Source organism: Hordeum vulgare, chromosome 5H (assembly GCF_904849725.1).
Source record: "Hordeum vulgare subsp. vulgare chromosome 5H, MorexV3_pseudomolecules_assembly, whole genome shotgun sequence".
NCBI lineage: Eukaryota > Viridiplantae > Streptophyta > Magnoliopsida > Poales > Poaceae > Hordeum > Hordeum vulgare.
The window spans coordinates 480,376,713-480,397,856 of record NC_058522.1 but is presented as its reverse complement, the minus strand read 5'-3'; the positions used below and the strand labels follow the sequence as shown (position 1 = coordinate 480,397,856).

Genomic DNA, 21,144 nt, shown 5'->3' with positions numbered 1-21,144 from the left:
CATTCATCTCTTCCATCTTCCGATCATGCCACACAACACAAGTACCAAACCCAAGACGACAAACAATAGAGAGAGGATGCACATCTCCTCATCTCTTCAACCTTCTCGCGTGGATCAAATGGCGACTGCCAGCGCCGAGCGGAAGTTCATCATTATTGTCAATGTAGACACCCACATCACACACACGAACCTCTCGGTGGTGTACACCAATGGCCCGATCATGACGGAGAACTCCATTAACACGTTGGAGGAGCTGCCTGCTGAGGATGACAAGTACAAGGCGGTTGGCTTCGTCCTCAAGTACACCGACTAGCAGTCGTGTCGGGCATGATCACAAGATTGTCGTCGCCCAGTTGTGCGTGCGCCATCACGTGCTCGTCAACCACTACAGCCTGGCCACATGGCCTTGCTAGCATTTCGGCAGGTTTGTCAACAGTCCCGGCTACAAGTTTAGAATGGTGGACACCATCAACGATCTAAAGGTGCTCAAGACTTCGGGCTTATCGTCCTACCAGAAGCTTGTCAACATCCAATGGCAGTACAGGGTCTCAGGCGACAAGAAGAAGAAGCCGAAGGACTCCATGGTTGACCTCGTCGCAGCCATCATCGACCCCTACTATAGAGCGATGAAGGCTAAGTGCGACAAGGACAAGTCTGTGTGGCACAAGGTCTGGGTGAAAGAACTGGATGAAGAACACATCAACTATGCGGCCAAGGACGCGTACACAAGCCACGGGATGCACAGGAGGATCGTTGACATGAGAAAGTGCCTCCTTCTTGCAGACGGCGAGGGATAGCTACAAGCAGAGCGTTGGCGGCAACCATCGTCACAAGAACAGTATGATTTGATGATCGTCTACTTCTTGTAAATTTATATTGAGGAATGTACATGTGTTGTGTAGTCACTTATGTAATTAGATGTTCAAATTGGTTATGCAAAAATGTTAATGTTCTGTAGACACAACATAGATGTTGTGAAAACAGAGCAAATCACATTTCATACAATTGTTTAGCAGCAACCGTCTGCCGACAATACACACAACTTGTTAGGATGAATCGTTTAGGTTACCATTGGTCTTTTCACATGATTCTAATGAATGAATTGTTTGCTCGGTATCACTCACACCTTTTTATGGCAACTTGTTTGTGTTCTATTGGATCAATGCAAACAGTTTATCCTAGTGAAATGTATGCCGTACTTCGCACACATATGTGTTTTGTTAACCGTTTGTGTTATCTTGCCTAATCACAAACAGTTCAGGACAATAAACTGTATGCCACGTATCACACACGTAAGTTTTTTCTAAATCATATTCGCCATCGCACACAGTTTTTGTTATTGGTGACGGAGTTATAGCTATATTGTTTGCGATTGCTCGATGGCACATAGTTTGGTCGCAGGGTCTTTGATTGATGTGTCACTTTGGACCGTCCTGCAGTAGTGTCCTACCAGCCTGTGATGGGTGATCTATATTCTCTGCATCGATTGTCGCATCTTCTTGACCAATTTCCTACAAAACAATAGTTGAAGTTGCAGAAATGCAAAGTTAAACATTATTCTTCTGCAACTATATCTCTAATCTTGCCAAACGAGAATACTGGTCTTGGCAAGTGAACTAATAAACTTTGCAAAATCAAAATGAAGACACAAAACATTCAACATAAAACATGGATGCAAAACAAAAATAAAGTTAGAAGCATGCAAATTACAAAGCGGAAGGAACGCCGACTCATGTGATATTTTGTGCAAAACTATATGAAAAATTGGTTATTCCCTTGGCAACAACTATAAAACTAAATATTAGTGCAGCAATGCCAAGTCAAAAAGTATTATTGTGCAACTATATCACAGACCATGCCAACTGAAAACACTATGTTGCCAAGTCAACTAATATACTTGTGTAAATGAAAAAAGGATCGGAGGCAAAATAATTCAAACTTATAATGTTAGCTGTTGTAGTTGCTGCTCCAACTTCCCCTTGAGTTGTAGACATCTTGTGTCTCTTCTGTTTAACTAAACAGAACTTTTCAGTAACCTAGATACGTACATAAACCATACAAAACCATTTACTAGAGCCCGCAACAAAAAGAACTGACGAAATCAAAAATAATCTAACGGGAAAATGCCCCTAGGCATGATACTGACCAGATCATCATTTGCCTCTGTGTCGTTATCGTCACTGCATGGTTTGCGCACGGCAGGCCTTTTTAGTTCCGTCAAGCAACATGCCTACCTGAACCCTGCATTGATCAAAAAAAGCATGGTCAAGTATAGGACAGAAGGAAGACAACATAAATAAACTTAAAGGACAAAACATTTAGAGATGAATAATACCTCCATTTCACTGCCATCCATTTTTTGGTCTGCAAAAAATACACACAAAGAGTTTAATAAGTACAACTGTTGATATACTACTGCTGCCTAGTTGCACATTATAGCAGCCCACTTGCTATACTACTGTAGCCTATTCAGAAAACATAAATAAAACTAGTTGCACACTACTACAGTCTAGTTGCATATTATAGCTCCCCAGTTGCACACTAACCCGGTTCCTACTTGTATAGAACTGTCAAGCAAAAAAAACAAAAAGAAAATCATTGACTCATATGCATACCAAATTGGCTACTGTTACTGATAAAATGCACAACAAAAACAGACTAGTTGCACACCGTAGAGAACCCTCGTTGCACGCCACAAAGAACCCCTAGTTCCACACGGACACACAACAAGAGCTTATTACAGTGAACAAACTAGTTTGCCTAGTTTGCATATAAAATTGGCTAGTATAGAAGATAAATGCACATAAAAGTCACCCTAGTTGCAAAAATATAGAGCCAGGTTACACATTATAGAGCCCAGTTGCACAAAAGAAACTAAAATACACTACTGATGTTGATAAATTGCACAACAAGAACAAACTAGTTTAACAAACAATGAAACTCTAGCTCCACAAAGACAAACACAAAACAACTGATTACTGCCCACAATTTATTTTGCCTACTTTGAACATGAAATTCGCTTCTACTACTAATAAATTGCACATAAAAATCATCCTAGTTGCAAATTCGAATATCAAAATCATAAAATATTCGCAAAACACACAAATCAAACATCCAACCACAACTGCAGGAAGAAACATGATTTAGACGAACCAAGCACGACCAAATCAACCACCCATGGCGATGTCATTTTCTACATGATGAGATTTCCCTAGCGGGGCTCCCCTGCAACGAACACACGAGACCACCCTCCTACGCTCGTTCCTCCTTCGTATCTTGGACGTCGCCGCCTACCTCATCACCTCCACCCCCCCCCCCCGCCCCCGCGACTACAACACCGTGCGGCCCCTATTCGCACGGCCTCGAACTACTCGTGGCCGCGCGCCTCGCCCTCACAGCCCTCCTCACCACCTCCGAGCCAAAACGACGCGTGTGCGTCGCCCTCTACCTAGACGTCTATCTCGACCTCGCCGGCAAACCAACTCGGGAAAAAGCGACAGGGCCTTACCTACGCTGCCGGAAACTCTCGTGCACCCCCGACTTCGACCACGCCATCCCTCCAGCTCTCCCTCGCTGAGCGCAACGGCGATGAAGACGGGGTGGATGAGATTGAAGGAGGGGAAGAAACGATCGAGAGGAGAGGAGAAGTACACGGGCGAGAGGAGAGGGTGTGTGGCTCGAAATTCGAAACCGCACCGCCCACTACATCCACTACCGCTGCGAGGAAACAGTCTATGATGCGTAGGGCCGGGGGGGAGGAGCGTGTCGCGCCGCTGGACCAGGTGAAGACTCGGCGTGACCCGACCAGTTGCGACCTGTCGCCTCTCGCCCGTTCGATCCCCTCCGATTGAGCAGCTCGCGTTCGGCTGCTCGTGAGCGCCAGATCGTGTGCACGCATGTTTTAGAGCAACCCCAACGGGCGACCCATTTCGTCCGTCGCCGGACCCATTTCCAAAACGCGTCCGCTTTGCGTCCGCGTCGATCCATTTCTGCCTCAAATTTGAGACTGAAATACGTCGGCGCGGACACGAAGCGGACGCGCACGCGCCCTCTCTGTGTTTGCATGTGGCCAGCCTGGCCTACTTGTCACACAGCCACACACCTACCTCTTCCTGCTTACTTAATTCGCTGGCCCACTCCCACCCACCTCTCTTCTATTATTATAATACTACAATGCTGCTGCCCACTTACTTTCTGTTGGATGCATGTGCCGACCCATTTTTAAAAACGGACACGGATAGGCCGACGGACAAAAAAGGACATAGTGCGCGTCTGTAAGGGTAGCTTCGTTGGAGGTGCCCTTAGATTTTAGGTTCTTTTTGTGATAGCCTAGCCCGTTTAACTGTCCAGTAACGAGTGCATTGACTAGTTTCAAATTGTACTTTCTGGCAGTACCAGCATCTCTATATATCTCTCCCTAATAATAAAGCAAATACGGTTTCTGTTCGTCCATCTTGAAAATTACCCCTAAAGTTTGCATAAATTACCCACCATGCCACTCGTAAGTAATTAAAAACGTTTCACAAAGCGAAAAATCTTGGACTGGACCGGCTCATGTAAAAACCTCCTATATTACGCTCTGCATGCTGGGAGAATTTCCAGCACACCATATGGGCCGGCCCATGCACATCGCCTGCTTTTAGTTCTCTTTATTTATTTATTTTCAGTTCCGTTTTATTTTCTTATTTTAAATAATTTAGAACTTCAAATAATCTTTAATATTTTAATAAACTGAAAATTATAAATCAACATATTTAAAAAATTAAAATGTTTGTGACTTCAAAAACTGCTCGGAGTTTTGTGAAAAATGCTCGCATATACAATAAAATGTTTGCAATTTTAGAAAAATGTTTGTACAATAAGAAAAGTCCATGATCTCAAATACAATTCCATGTATTAAAAATTATTAAAGGCATTTAACAAAATGATTTCTAATTCAAAATATGTTAATGCATTTAAAAAATATCCTAAAATTTTAAAAACAGCTAATGCCTGTTTTGATAGTTTCTTTTTTTTATTTAAATTTTTCAGTTCCATTTTTGTTTATTTATAATTTAAATAATTTAGAATTACAAAAACTTTTGCATATTAAAAAATAGGAATTTTGAATTAAAATGCTGACAAATTTTTATTTTGAATTAAAAATAGGGTTCAAAAAAGCGCCGGATTTTTATTTTATTTTTTCAAATTCCAAAACAATGTGCATGAATTTAATAAATATATTACTGATTTATAAAATGTTTGTTTATTCAGAGAAACTTCATGCGTTTCAAAAAATGTTTGTGAATTTAAAATAAAATCCTCCAACATGAAAAATTATGTTCGTCTTTTCTTGAATTGGTCGCCAATTCGAAAGAAAATATTTAAACCCGTTCAAAATATAAAATATTCATGATTTTTAGTAAATGATTGTAAATTGTAAAAAATGTTCTCAATTTTATAATTGTTTCCATATTTGTAAAATTGTTCACGAAAGATCTAATGTATATAGTAAAACATTAATGCTTCTAAGTCTTTGTGACAATATACATGTGTGAATTTTGAAGAATTAACTGTTGGATGGATCGGATTATTATTGTATGCTTTTAAGAAAAAATCTTGAAATTCAGAATAAATCTTTGAGTTACCAAGATTTTTGACAACCATGATATATACTTTTTGAAAATGTAAAGATTGCTTCAACTTGTGAATAAATTTAAAAGAAGACACATTCTTTTACATTTGTGCACAAAATTTCTAAATCAAGCGATGATATGTGAACATAATGTGCTCACCTCACTGGAGATTATGTTTTTTTTCTTCCGTGACAACGACGGGCCATTTTGCTAGTGAGTTTTCAACTTTTCATGTCAAAAAACATCAAGGAATTGTTGTATGCGGTACATACATGGTTCGATCGGGTCGACCGACGGACAGAAGCAACTTATACAGTAGCTAATAACGGAATTAAATTAAGCACTCCCAAGAATCGTTGAACTCAGAAGTCATCGGCCTCCAAAATCGCGCTCAACCTTTGCGCGCCTGCACGACGTCGACGACGATGACGGCCGTTGCGCCTTCCACCGTAACCATCTCCTTCCCTCGCCTTCCGAACCGTCTCATCACCGGCGGCCTGCACGCTCTTGCGCATGCCACCGTATTTGCCGTACGCACGGCGTTGACCCCATCCACCGCCCCGCTCCGCGACATCTTCATCGTCAGCGAGTGGCGCCACTCGAGCCGCCACCTTCCGCCGCTTCCCGTTCTTGCCGCGCGTGGGGGACGCGATGCCGCTCGCGACGGCCAGCGCCGAGCTGGCCCTGACGGCGAGGGCGGTCATCTCCTGCCCCGAGAGCGGCCGACGGAGCATAGACACGGGCAGCACGAAGTAGAGCCACCCGGGCTGGAGCGCCTCGTCGGCGGCCAGCGCGCGGGCGGGCGCGTCAAGGCGGAGCTCGTCCGAGCTGCACAGGAAGCTCGACGCGCGGGCGGCGTCAAGCAGTGCCTCGCGCGCCGTGACCGGCGCCGCGTACTGCGCCATGGAGCCGTCCAGGCCAATCACCTTCGCCGTCTTGGTGGCCGCTGCCCGCCCGTACCCCGCCGCCGGCGAGCGCGAGGCGCACGAGCCCATTTCTTCCCCTGTGACGACGTGTTGGTATGGTATACGTGTGCCTCTGTGAGCAAGTGCAAAATGGATTGGTTGATCGGTTAATCCGTGGATACTGTTGCGTGATGAAGCCTTTTATAGTGGGTTCATGTGATTATGCGATCGATGACGCAGGCCAGTTCGCCATGCTGTCAGTGTCAACGGGTCGAGACAAGGAGAGCGAACTTGCGTTGCACTCCACTGCGCTGCAGCTGATCGATCGCTTGACGGACAAGTTGGTGCTGGCTGCTTAGTTTCGGTACGTTGTGACAAAGTCGACGTAGAGGCGATCAAAGTAATCCGTGAGGAGATCTCATCTCCTGGTCGAAGGTTCCTGCAGGAAGGTGACACGAAGTACCAATTTTCCTTACTGTCAGGTGGTACGTGGGGGTGGATGGCTAATTCAGTGGTGACAACGACTTTCGGAACAAAATACGTAGCGAGAGCAACTTGTCAGTGCCATGTCTATATTCGTCCGTGCTCATGGCTAGACTCGTCGTCGTCACGGCTGGCGGTAGCTGATTACGACGTTTGAGACTTACTTAGTTAGCTCGTCGTGCACGGGAGTCTCAAACAGTCTTTGCAGCTGAAACGGTTTAGCTAACTGAAGAGGACAGAACCAACATACTCAGGGGCGGACCCAGCCCAAGAATTCAGTGGGGACCTAAGTGACTGGGGGCCTAAATATTTAATTAACTGGGGGCCCAACTAGTAAAATATTAGGCTTTATAACAGTAAAAATAGAAATTGACTGGGGGCCCGGGCCTCCACTCGGCTCAACATAGGTCCGCCACTGAACATACTATATACTAAACTTGTTTTGCAATAATAAAGCATCTTAAAGCAAGGCCAACCGTCATCATACCATTAAAAATGAAGAGCGACCTTCACCGCACGGATTACGTTGACCCCTTGCTAGATGCGTGGCACGAGGCCTCCAAAGCCATCGTGGGCGTTGGTTGCCCCTCGCACCAGCCAATGGAAAGAGGTCTCCGCCTCCGCCCCGTGTAGTCCAAAGGAATTGCGAGACAACTAAGATCCTTGTCACTATGTCCTATTGACTTTTGGAGCTTTGCATCCGCATCGACGCACTTGGACCCCACTTGTTGTCTCTCCAGCTACAGCGGATACTAGCAAGTCTGTTGTTGCTAATTTGGGGTTGCTCGGGCCTCTCCTTGCTACCCAGATGAGAAGTGTTACACTTTGAGATGTAGGTCGTGACCGTCACTCGTTTGGAGGAGGTGGCCCGACCCCTTCACAACATGATGACTACTTTACACGGGTGGACGACTCTGATCGAGGGATTCTTGGAGCGGATGGAGGTTGTTGTTCGCCTGTTGGGCTCCTCACTAGCCTCCATTCATGTTGCATGTTCTGTTGGGAATGTTGTTGGTGTTGAAAATTTCATAGAGAGCAATGTGGCTAGTTACTCGTCTGAGCTCTTACCTTCTGTGGTGCAGCTTGAGGGTGTGACCCTTGTTTTGGACTCGTTTTCGCCTGTGGAGGTGCAAGCAAAGGCCGCTGCGACTGCGACATGCATGGAAGATGCTCCTGGCAGGCTCCCGGTTGTGCCTCCTATCTCCGCGTTGCTCGAGATTCAGGTTGGTTCTGTTGATGGACAGGGAGCATGCCTCTATGGTATTTTCACCCCTCGTGCTCCTCTTCGCACGTCGCCGCTGCTTATCATGCCAAGAGCCTTTGGGAGTGAGGTTGTCATTGATGGCATGGCTCCGGTGATACAGAGTATGCCTGAGCTGCAGATGTTAAGTGTAGAATTCTCTTCGCTATATATCAATGGTGTTCTCGAAGGTGTGCTCGCTTGGGGCGATGTCGGATGCCTCGACGCCCTGTCCACCTTTGTTGGGGCCTAGCAAGTCGGATGAAATTGTTGGGGCCCGAGTGTTGTTGCCTAATCCGGACGTCCTTTTAGCCACCAACATTTGTGAATTCCTTGCCAATTTGGACTGTGAAAATTCTAGAAAGACGTTTGGATGCCTCTTGGAGGAAAAAAAACTTTGAGAAAAAAGCACAAAAAGGGTGGCTCTAAATCTTGCAGGCCCAAAAGCAAGAAGGATAGCACTAGAGGGAAGGCACAAATGGTTCCATGATGGATGGTTCTTGGCTTTCCGAGTTACATATGTGGCCTATTCATGTGTGTGGTTTTCATCAGTGTGTTTTCCTCGAGTTTAATTGAGTTGGATGGTTTTCTTTTGCGATACATTGGTTGTGCGTTGAAGTAGCAGTGTGGGTGCTTCGGTCCCGTGGCTCAACGGTTTGGGAGTAGTTCACATGTGGATGGGGTCATGATTTTGAGCATGGTTTTCACGTTTTTTCCCGGTTTTTTATAAATTAACTCGGCAACTCTCTTCTTCTTAATTAATGAATGAGGCAAAACTTTTGCCTCTGTTTCAAAAAAATAAGTGTACCATCAATAATTCGTTACCAGATCTTCCTAAGGACTCCCTACTCTAGAGCAACTCTAGTGTACCATCAATAATTCGTTAGCTCTGAAAACATATACTACTCATGGGAATTGATGTACATTAGCAGATCTCTAATTGTGCCTTAATTATGAAAAGAAAGAAAAAACTCCAAAATCGGTGAGAAAGTTCTCCTTCCCAAATCACACCCCCAGATTCGGCACCACCGACGGCTCCGTGGCACCAATAGAGCAAGGTGGTCCTAAGGACCATCGTCTACTATTTGTCGTGGTCGTCTAGTGCTGCTGTCATGGAAAACGTGGGAAGCACCCAACTTCCCACTTCATTGCCCACCTCCGACTTGTCCTTGGTGGCTCTCGCACCTTCCTTCAAGCATACCACTCCAGCAAGGAAGAAGATCGCACCCGACTGGCTTTACCTCTCCTCGGGTGCCCTCCAGTTCCATCCCTACAAAACCCTTCAACATCTCATGTCGTCAATCTTGATGTTGGCTTGGACATGCATCACGTGCTCGGTCAAATTCCCAAGAGTTTTTTGAATCTACTTTTTTCTAGTTTTCCTTAGGAAATGTAGATAGATATTGTAACCATGTGATTGGTGAATGCTATTTAAAATTCTGAAGTTGAACTGGAGTATTATTTTAATAAGATCATGCACATGCCCACTATAGTTCACAAAGGGCACCGGTTCGTGTGAGGCCATGTTGGATGATATATTGGAATCCATGGCATTTCCTTCTAAATGACAAATGAGAGGGCCAAAGTGAAACAAGGTGAAGAAGTTTCTAATGTGAAAACTCCAACATCAAACAAGATGAATGTAAGAGTGTCCTATTACAAGGTAGAATAAGGCATTTCTTTTTGGCATGGATGATGTCTCTCTTGATGCACTTATTGGCACTTATCAAACCAAGAACACGTACCTTTTATAGGTTCATTGAGGAGCACTATCGACGCATTGTGAATATTCCTTCCAACTGGACATGACGCTCACTCCTGCACATATGGAGTACAATTCTAGATTGTTGCTATTGGGTGGACACTGTTGTGTTTATGAGACTGAGTTTCCAACATCCAAGTGGAGTTCTAAAATTAAAGGGGAGGATTCAAACTACATCCAAGCACTATACAAGCAAGAAATGAACAGCAAGGAGCAAGAGGCAAGGTTGATGTTGTTGGACGCAAGTGGAATGGGTGACTAGGCAAGTGCCTATTGGGAGCTCACTCTTGGAAAGACTTCGAAGATGCCAAGGGTCGACAATTTGGTGGACGTAGTGAGGAGGGATGTGATGCACTTTTGTTGTATGTTTTATGTTCTTTACTTTTATGATACATGTGTTGTTTTGATAACCTTTTTCGGGTGATATGAGTCGCTTTTTGGTTGAATTCTTGCAATTATGCATTTAAAATGTTGCTGAACTTCATGCTTTTTTGACGTCAATGTTTGAATAGAATAAGATGAGAAAATGGTTTTTATATGTGAAAGAGATGAGAATAAGTACATGGAAGATTAAAAAAATGGGGTGGGGTGAGTACATATGGGCATGGGCAGCCCGGCTGGGCCGGGCCGGGCCTGTTCGTGCCATCGGGCCGGGCTCGAGCCTGAAAAGTAAGCCCGAAGAGCAGACCGGGCCGGGCTCGGGCTTGCAAAACGTATTTTTTAAGCCTAGATCGGGTCGGGTCTGTCGGGCTTTACCGGACTTTGCATGTTCGGGCCGGGTTCGGGCCCGATTTGTTAGGCCCGATGGTCGGACCGGGTCGGGCTCAGGCCTGAGTTTTCTCGTTCGGTCTTTTTAAAGCCCGTCCCGAAACCCGGCCCGACCCGGACTATGCCCAGGTTTAGGGGTGAGTCACAACCTCCCAATACCTAGAATGTTTTTTGGGGATCTGCAATAAGTGTCTCTTGGGATGTAGGCATTGAGGATTTGCTAGAGTTGCTCTTGGGGATCATGTTATTTTGTGTGCACTTCAACCATCTCCCATGTAATCTCCCCGCAATTATGTTTGTCTACTTTTCTCTCTTTTCTGAAAAGAGGGAAAGACTATCGGCCTTTGCATCAGGTGATGCACACGGTCATATACTATAGCATTTGCCAAGTTTTAGCACCACAATAATTTGTACATGTAAATTTTATCACAGTCTACAATTCAATAATATTTTAAATTCAAACCATCAAACATTATGATCCAAATTTGTATCATTTTTTCATACATTCCACATCACCTCACAAAATCATTACATGCAAAAATATGCTTAATTACATCGAAGGTTCGGGCAATCAAAGCTGAACTGAAGACAGAAGATTGTTTAACATTGGAGCAAACAAAAAGCTAAGCGTCAATGCAGCATTCAGATATCTAAACGGAATGCTACTCCCTCTGTTTGTAAATATAACTCTACAAAAACCTATATTTACGAATGGAGGGGAATAGGTTCAAAATTGTAGTACTTTCATGTAGGTTCAAACTTATATTTAGGGTCAGTATCTGTATATATGAGTTTTCACAATACAGATTGAACACGTGCACATCGAAGGATCAAGCATGCTGTACATATAACTCGTATGCAGTATATACACCGGTCGACCAACACAACGTATTGGACTAATTAATAACTCAATCAATCAACTAAACTAATCCATGATAACAAAAAAATTTGCTAACCACTCCCAAGAATCGAACCGTTGAATCGACACCGGGTTGCTCAGAAGTCATCGGCCTCCAAAATGGAGCTCAGCGTTGGGGTGACAGATGCACGGCGACGACGGCGAGTGCTGCTGCGGCTTCCACTCCAGCCAGTTCCCTTCCTCGCCTTCCCGGCTGGCTCATCGCCGCCGTGTTTGCCGTACGCATGGTGACGGTCCGATCCACCGTCCCGTCCGTCGATCTCGTCAGCGACAACGAGCGGCGCCACACGAGCCGCCGCCTTCCGTCGCTTGCTGTTGCCGCCGGGCACCCGGGCCCCGTTCTTGCGCCGCGGGGGTGACGCAACGCCGCTGGCGACGGCCAGCGCCGAGCTCGCTCTGGCGGCGAGCGCGGCCATCTCCGGCCCGGAGAGTGAGCGGCGGAGCGTGGACACGGGCAGCACGAAGTAGAGCCACCCGGGCTGGAGCGCCTCCTCGGCCGCAAGCGCGCGGGCGGGCACGTCGAAGCGGAGCTCGTCGGAGCTGCACAGGAAGACCGACGCGCCTGGGCGGCGCTCTTGGACGCTACCTAGGACCTCGCCCGCCGTGATGGGCGCCGTGAACTGCGCCATGGAGCCGTCTACGTCCACCACCTTCGCCGTCTTGGTGGCCACTGCCCGCCCTGACCCCGGCGCCGACGTCGACGCCGGCGAGCGCGAGACGCACGAGCCCATTTCTTCCCTCGCGATGACGTGTTCGTCGTAGCGATCGTGTGAGCAAGTGCAAAGTGGGTTGGTTGATCTGATGATCTGTTGGTACGAACCGGCGTGTGATGCAGCTTTTTATAGGTGAGAGTCAGAAACTCAGAAGCCATGGTGTGTTTATGCCATGACGCAGGCCAGTTCGTCATCCTGTCAGTGTCAGTGTCAACGGAGACAAGGAGAGTATACTTGCATTGCACTGCACTTGCAGACTTGGAGTAGTACTTGAAGGACAAGTTGTGGATGCTGGCTGCATAGTTTAGTGCTGACAAAGTCCACGCTGTCCGTGCCCGTGAAGCATCAACGTTCAAAAAGGAAATGGATAAACAACACCTATGACAACTTGTTAGCTAACTGTCAAAGTTAGGCTCCAATACTCCACCTTGTACAGGGGTTAAGATTGTTAACTAAGTAAAAAATATGATGTGACATGTTAATTAAGAAGAAACAGAGTAGTATGGTGTCCTCATAAGGAACCAATGCTAAACACGTGTACCTAAATGAAAATACAAATATGAGTCTATACCTACTTAAATGAAAAAAGCTTAGGCTCATCGTAATGGGGTATCATAGGTAGTATCATACATGTCAACTAGTCAATTTTAATAAAGTGACATAGAATTAAATGAAGAAAAAGAGGGTTAAGTATCATATCATGATACCATATCATATTAAATATTGTGCTACTACTCCTTTCGTTTTTAACTATAAGACTTTTAAGAGATTTTACTAGAGGACTACATATAGAGCAAAATGAGTGAATCTATACTCTAAAGTATGTTTATATACATCCGTATGTAGTCCTCTAATGGAACCTTTGAAAGACTTATATTTAAAAACGGAGGAAGTATGTGTCATGTAGTATCATACAGTAGTATCATATACATGATACTGCTAATATATTATAATTTCCATTATAGACAGTCATAAAGTAAGCATCAATGCATTGAAGGGTTTAGTAGGTAAGCATTTTAATGCACTTAGCATTTCATCTAAGCACTCATACATTAAAAGAGATCTTATGAGGGAGTAGTTATGCTCGGCCACGTTGTAGACTCCTAGTCGAAGGTTCGAAGAGGCTGACAGGCATAACGGATGGTGCAAGCATGGCCAGCTTAATAATTAATTAACGATGGAGACGTGACAGCGAGCAGCTTCGGAACAGAATACGCAGTACCAGACAGTGCCATGGATCGTCCGGGGTCATGGCTAATCGTGCCCATCGTCACGGCTTGCAGCAGCTGATTACGACGCATGGGTAGGGCCGGCTCTATATTTTTCGAGGTCTTTGGGCAAAGTTAAAAAATGGGTCATATAGATAATATATGTACGTATTTATGGAAATATAAACGCAAAATATAAAAGTTTACATCCGATCATACATTATTATTTAGAGACGACTATAAATAAAAGAGTAGCAAAATTTAAAAAATAATACTCGCTGCTAGTTTAATTACCTTAAATAAGAACGAAGTTCATATGAGTTCATGGACAATAATACTTCAGCGCTTTACAAAAAATCTTCTTCGGGCATTTCTAGATGCAAAATCGTTGATGAGAGTATCAAGATCAATTTTGTCCAAGACATCCTTCTCAATACAACACATAGCCAAGCCATTCAATCTGTCTTGTAACATAGTTGACCTCAAACAATTTTTCAGGACCCTTTTGCGATTGTCAAGATTATCCCATGCCCTAGGATCATATATAGATAAAAGATAATCATCTTGTTCATCAACATTCCGAGCATTAGGGGAAGGCTGCAAATTTTCCTCTCCTGTATTATCCTCATTCTCATTAACATCAATATCGATATCTGCATTTAAATACAACAATTTGTTGTTAGTTACTTACTTACTTCTACAAAAAAAATGACACTATTTAATTACTTACTATCATCCAAGGAATCGTCATTTGAATTAAGATCATCATCTTTTTCGGGTTCAGATTCTTGCCTTTGATTGTGAACATTAGTTACCACCGGAAAATACCTTTTTACAGCACCTTTTTCTGATTCAATGAGTTCATTCTCTTTCTTTTTTTTGTTTCCTTTTCTCAGAGCCGGACTTGTGTTTCGGCGGCATTGGAACACCTAAGGTTGCAGTTTCCATAGAATTATCAGCTCAAGTGAATAACTGAGTCAAAAGAATTAGGGCACTAGGCTCAGATGATAATTGATAAATCATACCGTGAGTAAAGCAGATGAAATCGTGACTCCGTGAGTAAATCAGATCATTAGATGCAGGGCACTAGGAGGGAGAATCAAGCAGTCTGCGACGCCAGAATAGGGTTCGGGCGCCCTGGGCGCAGAGCCGCAGACGCGCAGTGATCTGCCGCAGCTGCCGATCTCCAATTCTCCACTGCAGGTCGATCTCCACGACTCCACTGCACCTGGCTGCAGTCCTGTTCGGGCCGATGACTTTTGTTTTGAGCGATCTCCACTGCACCTGTGCCCTGGCTGCAGACCTGCAGTCTTCGTCTCTTCGATCAGGGCCTGTCTTCGTCTCTTCGATCCAGGCTCCACTCGTGCACGCAGAACAGGCTTACAGGCGGCCAGATCGGGCGAAGCCGCTAGCGACAGGAGGCCGAGGCGGCTACAGGATCAGGAGGCCAGACGTCGACGGGACCACGTATTGACGTATAGAAGCACGTATACATATCTAATGATGCCCCCCCCCCCCCCCCCACCCCCAACCCAAAACATGGATACTTGGGCGTTGCCCTAGGGCAAGAGCAGATCCTGCGCATGGGACACAAACGGTCAGAGCAGATGGAACCGTGAGTTTCAGCGGAGGCAGGCAGAGCACTTGTAGACCTGCGGGATACGGCATGCTACTTGGAGCCGTCAAAGTAATCAGGAAGGAAAGATGAATCTTTGGAATGGTTAAACAGTGTGTAAGTGGATGTTCGTCGTCACAGCTCGCGGATGTTGATTGCGACGTTCAGGGATAACAACTTGCTTTGACAGCAGGGAATGCTGTAGCTTCATCGAACAGCTGCCACTTGGGTAGATCCCCTGCAGCCGTCACTTGCAGACTTGCAGTAGTATTTGAAGCACAAGTTGTGGTTGCTGGCTGCATAGTTTAGTGCTGACAAAGTCCATGCTGTCCGTGGCCGTGAAGCATCAACGTTCAAAATGGAAATGGATAAACAACAGCTATGATAACTTGTTAGCTAACAGTCAAAGTTAGGGTCATTCCAAAGCTTCACCTTGTACAGGTGCTAAGGTTGCGAGCTAAATAAAAAATCTGATGTGTCATGTTAAGGGTGTGTTCTGAAGTCCTCCACCTCCAAGCTTCCAAAACTTCACAGATGAATCTGTCTAGAACGGTTGAAGCCCGAGAAGCTGAATTTGGGAAGCTGATCGATCCCATATTGTAAAAAGGGGAAGCACGGCCGGCCCAGCTCCACCAAAACGAGAAGCGTGGAGTTCTCTCAATTTACAACAAGCTGCCACCGTTAAAGAAAATGTTTCGTTGCTTCCCCTCGTCGAAAAGAAAATGTAGCGATCGAATCGCTACGCTGGTCTCGCTAGAACTGGTTCGCCGCTAATTGGTCTGCCTTCAGCCAGCCCAACATAAGACTAACAGGCCACAACCCGCCCAAACGGGTTGCAACATGCGAAAAGCTACAGATGGAGCAGAACGCTCCTACGATCGCTACCTGAAGCTAGAAGCGAGGAGTAGAAGTTGAATATGTGAAGTTTTATGAAGCTGGAAAACATCAGATCAGAACAGGCCCTAATTAAGAAGAAGGAGAGTAGTATATGGAGTCCTCAGAAAGAACCAATGTTAAACACATGTACCAAGGTGAAAACACATAAAATATGAATCTATACCTAATTAAATGAAGGAAGCCTAGCAAAAATTAACCACCAATGCGTCGGAGAGTTTAATTACTAAGCATTTTAATGCACTTAGCACTCATCTAAACAGCCATACATTGCAAGATGTCTTATGAGGGAGTAGTTTTGCTCGGCCACGTTGTAGACTCCTAGTCGAAGGTCCCCAGAGGCTGACAGGCATAACGGATGGTGCATGCATGGTCAGTTTAATAATAACTAATTAACGATTGAGATGTGGTTGACAGCGAGTTTCGGAACAGAATACGCAGCAGCAGATAGTGTCATGGATCGTCCGGGGTCATGGCTAATCGCGCCCATCGTCACGGCTCACAGCAGCTGATTACGACGCTTGGGACACAAACGGTCCGAGCCGGGCCAGGCCTAAAAAGCCCATAGGAGAAAATTGAAGCCCAGGCCTGACCCTGTGGCCATATCATCAGGCCTACTTTTCAAGGCCAAACCCGGCCCATATGTTGAAAAGCCCGTCGGGCCTAGGGCCACGGACGGGCCTCTTTCTTAAAATCTCAATATACCAAGCCCAAGCCCAACCCGACCCTGCTGTCGGGCTTAAAACTTGGGCCCAAGACCGTCCCATAAGCAAGCCTGTCGGGCCTAGGTCCTCAATTTTCCGGGCGGGCCGGGCCGAAAATGGTCACGTATAGGCACAACACTTGCACTTGTAAAACTGCGGGATGCGGCATGCCACTTGGAGCCGTCAAAGTAATCAAGGAGGAAAGATGAATCTTTGAAAGTGTTTGAATGGTGTGTAAGCGGATGTTCATCGTCACAGCTCGCATTCGGTTAATGGGTTCGTTATTTATTTCAGGTGCCTAACTTGCTTTGACAGATGCGCATGTTGTAGCTTCATCGAACAGCTGGCAAACATTCTCAATATATTCCGCAAGAATGAGCCCAAAAATAATGGCAACGACTATACACGCCCGACGAAGGACATCCTCCGGTCAAAGGCTGCGAGGGTGGTGGCGGTGGCGGGTCTTCATCCTCCTCGCATGAGTGATGGCGGCGGGCCCCAAGTGTTTCTCGCGTTGCGGGATCTCCACTCCGAGCTTCGTGGCGTCCCTCGACGGCGTGGTTCATCCGTCGGAGATGGACTCCGGGCAACGACCCCGGATTACTTCGGCGACCTTGACTACCGATGTGGCCGCAAGGGCGGCACAACGACTGGATCGCGGGCTTGGTGTGGCTCAGCTACTCATTTTTGTGTGGTGCGGATGGTGGCGACGATGCTCGCTGAGATCTCTCGCCTGCTATAGGAAACCGACGGTGACGCAATCCTTGGGTTCTTTTTTCTCTAAGATGGTGTTCTACCGGTTGCTGACCATCATGGATGTGGCATTTGACGAGTTCCGAAATGCCTTGCCGGAGATCTTCATTGGATGCTTGACGCCTGTAGATTGTTGGATCGTATGGGACGGTCGTGTGTGCCCCTATTTCGGCCCGAGTGGCTTTAGAAGGGTGTGACGCGAAGCTTTGGTATTTGTTGACATTATGGGACACATCAGTATTTTGATTTTCACAGTGAATACAATGGTGGAGAACGTCATGGCAGTTCAGGTCTCAGGCCTTGTAATGACAAATCGAGTCTTTGTGGCGATGAGGACATTGCTTGGTGATTCATGACTCCTAGCAGCATAGTCGAGTACGGAGTCTTAGCTTTCAGGGTGAAACCCCAAGGATTGGCCTTAATTGGTTCTACCTTGCAGTGACCTTGCTGAAGGCATTGTTTTGAGAGAGCACATCTTTTCCAGGATGAAACCCTAAGATCTAGGTTCGGACGATGAAGGTGTGTGTGCACTTTTTTTCTTGGAGGCATCGCTTTTGCAGAGTTAAAACCTTAGTTGTTGTCTAGGTGGTGGTTCATGCTACATCTACAAGGAATTGATCACTATAACGAAATCTTTCTTTTTTCTTTTTCTTTCTTTTGTTTTTTGTTGTGTGCATCTGTGATGTCTTTACGACATTGCGTTGTTGCAGAGGTTGGATGTAATTGGTATCTTCGCGATATTCATATATTTCATTTGTCAAAAAAATATAATTCAGTTTGTTATAGAAAAACATTCATCTTTTGACGATAATCTATGAATATTTTTTATAAAAATCATGATTTTATTAATTTAAAATTTTAAAAATTCAAAGGTTTTTTTTAAATCCGTGATCATCTTTTGATTTAGCACATTTTTTTGGATAAAAAAGGTAAACGACTTTTTATGCGCTACCTGTGTGGGGAGCAGAAAAATAATACTAAGCAGATGAGTAAAATAGAGAACCAAGATGAACGAGTGAGAGGTTCTTTTTCTTTCAAAATATCCCGCTTTGAGTGGGAAAGTTTCCACGACAAGGTGGCTCAAAATGGTCTAAGCAAACTACATGAGTCACTAATGTCGAGAAGAAATTCGAGATCTCTCCTCTTAGAAAAAAACAATTAGAGTTGGGCAAAGAGTCTGAGAAGTGAGTATGAATAGGAAAACGATTGCATACTTGATATAGTCAATGTGTTTGACATTGAAGCGGAATCCCCCCTCTAATTGTCGCAGACTATGATGCCAAGAGGGAAGTAGAGGATTTCTTAGATAAACTTTTGTACGAAAAAGAAATGAAGTGAGCTTAATGCGTTAAAATTAAGCACGTCGGGGAGGAGGGCAATAATAGGAAGTTTTATTTCATTTGATAGCAAGTGGCACACATCAAAAAATGGAAATCTTTCAACTTGAACAGGATGAAGGGGCCATTGTTGGTCATGGCCATCTAAAAAATTATAACACAAATTGTTATCAATGAATGAGAATGCCGTGAAAGATATACCTCAGCTCCTCCCAATATAAAAATGGCGGGTTGACAATACCTTTCTTGAAAAAGCAAGTGTTTGAATCTATTTTTCCGATGGAACGGAATAAGGTCTTGGACCGGGGTTCTCTTCCAAGTTCTATCATAAATGTTATTATGGAGGGCTTGGACCTGAATAAGGCCTGTGTTTGAGTACAATTAGTAATACAGAAAATGCTAGTGAGGGCGTGCCAACCAGGTTCATGACAAGTTGACTCACACTGATAATATATACATTGGTGGCGTGTAGAATCCCATGCACCACTAAATTGAAAAAAGAAGAAAAAGACCAAATCCAAATGTATATGTGGCAGTTTTTTACCAGCTCAACCTGACGGATGGGCCCGGTCAATTAGTGGCGTCACGAAAGGCCTTAGCAGCCATGGTCGGTATTTTTTACCACTATCAATTTTTCGGTGCGCTGAATTTCACAGTGTTCTGTAAAGTGATGATTTTTCGCTAATGGCGATATGATTACGATGGTCCTATGCATTTTACTCTGACATAGAAGTGAATGGGCGAAGATGAACTGAAAACTTTAGGGGCCTCTTTGATTTGCAGAAATTTTTAAAATGCGGGACTAAAAAAAGTATAGGATTGAAGTGGCATGTCCATTCGAACCCTATAGGATTAGCGAAGAGTATTTGATGTTATAGATAAAACAAAGAAATTGTAAAAGAAAGGCCGGAGTGGATGCTAGATTTTCTATGAAATGTAGTAGTACAAAAGATTTCACAGAAAAAATTCCTACGAAATCCATTCCAATAAATCAAAGGATCAACGTAAGAGAAAATCCTAAGGATTTCAATCCTTCAAAATTCTTATGAAATTCCTTTAAATCAAAGAAGTCCTAAAAGTAGAAAGAAGGCGCATATGAAATTGAAGCATCTTGTACATTCGTACACTAGTATGCACTATATATATACACATACACGATTCTCCACCTGGGTTTGGGGGATCGATCCCGCGCTCAAAACTCAAATAATTAACCGCTTGCAAGAATCAGTTCGGCAATTGGGGTCACTCATCAGAGTCATCGGCCTCCAAAATGGCGCTTAACCTTTGCACACCTGCCGGACGACGGGTGTCACGCTTCCTCGTCTTCCCCACCGTCTCACCACCGCCGTTCACCGTCTTGAGCGCATCGCTTTTTCCGTACCCGTGGTGACCCCATCCACCGTCCTCCTCGGCGACGACGAGCGGCGCCACCCGAGCCGCCTTCCGCCCCTTGCCGCCGGCGATGGCGAGCGCGGAGCTGGCCCTCACGGCGAGGGCGGCCATCTCCTGCCCGGAGAGCGGGCGGCGGAGCATGGACGCGGGCAGCGCGAAGTAGAGCCACCCGGGCTGCAGCGCCTCCTCCGCCGCCAGCGCGCGGGCTGGCACGTCGAAGCGGAGCTCGTCGGCGCTGCACAGGAAGCTCGGCTCGCCCAGCGCATCGCCCCCAAGCGCCTCGCCCGCCGTGACGGGCGCCGCGAACTGCGCCAAAGAGCCGTCCAGGCCGATCACCTTCGCCGTGGCCGCCGCCCGCCGGGACCCCTCCACGGACGCCGTCGAGCGCGAGACGCACGAGCCCATTTCTCCCCTTCGACGACGGCCGACGTCTCTACGTGTACGCTTTGCCTCTCGTTGTGCTAACTAATCTTTCTGTCAGAGGAAGCCGATCGGACTGATGATCTATCCGGTGGTCTGGACTCACTCTGGACATGGGGAGAACGATGGAGCTGCTATATATACACAGGTCCAAAATGGCGCGGTGACGCATGCCAATTCGTCATCGATCAATGCGCTCGTGCTGTCAGTGTCAACGGAGACAGGGAGAGCACTCGCTCCTGCGCTGCACTTTGTCCGCTTCAGACCGGTCAAAGCACGCAATCAGTGAGCAGGAAAGAGGAATCTTCGACTTTGGAGCTCTAATAGGGAACACTATTATTATGGCTCCATGGAGGCCGTTAGTGTGTGGTGACAGCGACTCGGAACGCATGCATATACATCGTCATGGCTCGCGG

General features: G+C 45.7%; 3 protein-coding genes across 3 annotated transcripts; all 3 read right to left on the bottom strand.

The window, feature by feature from the left end:
* Positions 1 to 5,820: 5,820 nt before the first annotated feature.
* On the bottom strand, positions 5,821 to 6,690 carry LOC123397595. Its single transcript, XM_045092130.1, has one exon. The coding sequence runs from the start codon at positions 6,608 to 6,610 to the stop codon at positions 5,978 to 5,980; it is 633 nt and encodes a 210-aa protein (XP_044948065.1). The 5' UTR covers positions 6,611 to 6,690; the 3' UTR covers positions 5,821 to 5,977.
* A 4,920-nt stretch (positions 6,691 to 11,610) lies between these two features.
* Positions 11,611 to 12,487, bottom strand: LOC123397594. The gene has a single exon (XM_045092129.1). The coding sequence runs from the start codon at positions 12,421 to 12,423 to the stop codon at positions 11,770 to 11,772; it is 654 nt and encodes a 217-aa protein (XP_044948064.1). The 5' UTR covers positions 12,424 to 12,487; the 3' UTR covers positions 11,611 to 11,769.
* A 7,434-nt stretch (positions 12,488 to 19,921) lies between these two features.
* On the bottom strand, positions 19,922 to 20,831 carry LOC123397596. Its single transcript, XM_045092131.1, has one exon. It carries the CDS (start codon positions 20,711 to 20,713, stop codon positions 20,159 to 20,161), a length of 555 nt encoding a protein of 184 aa, XP_044948066.1. The 5' UTR covers positions 20,714 to 20,831; the 3' UTR covers positions 19,922 to 20,158.
* Positions 20,832 to 21,144: the final 313 nt, after the last annotated feature.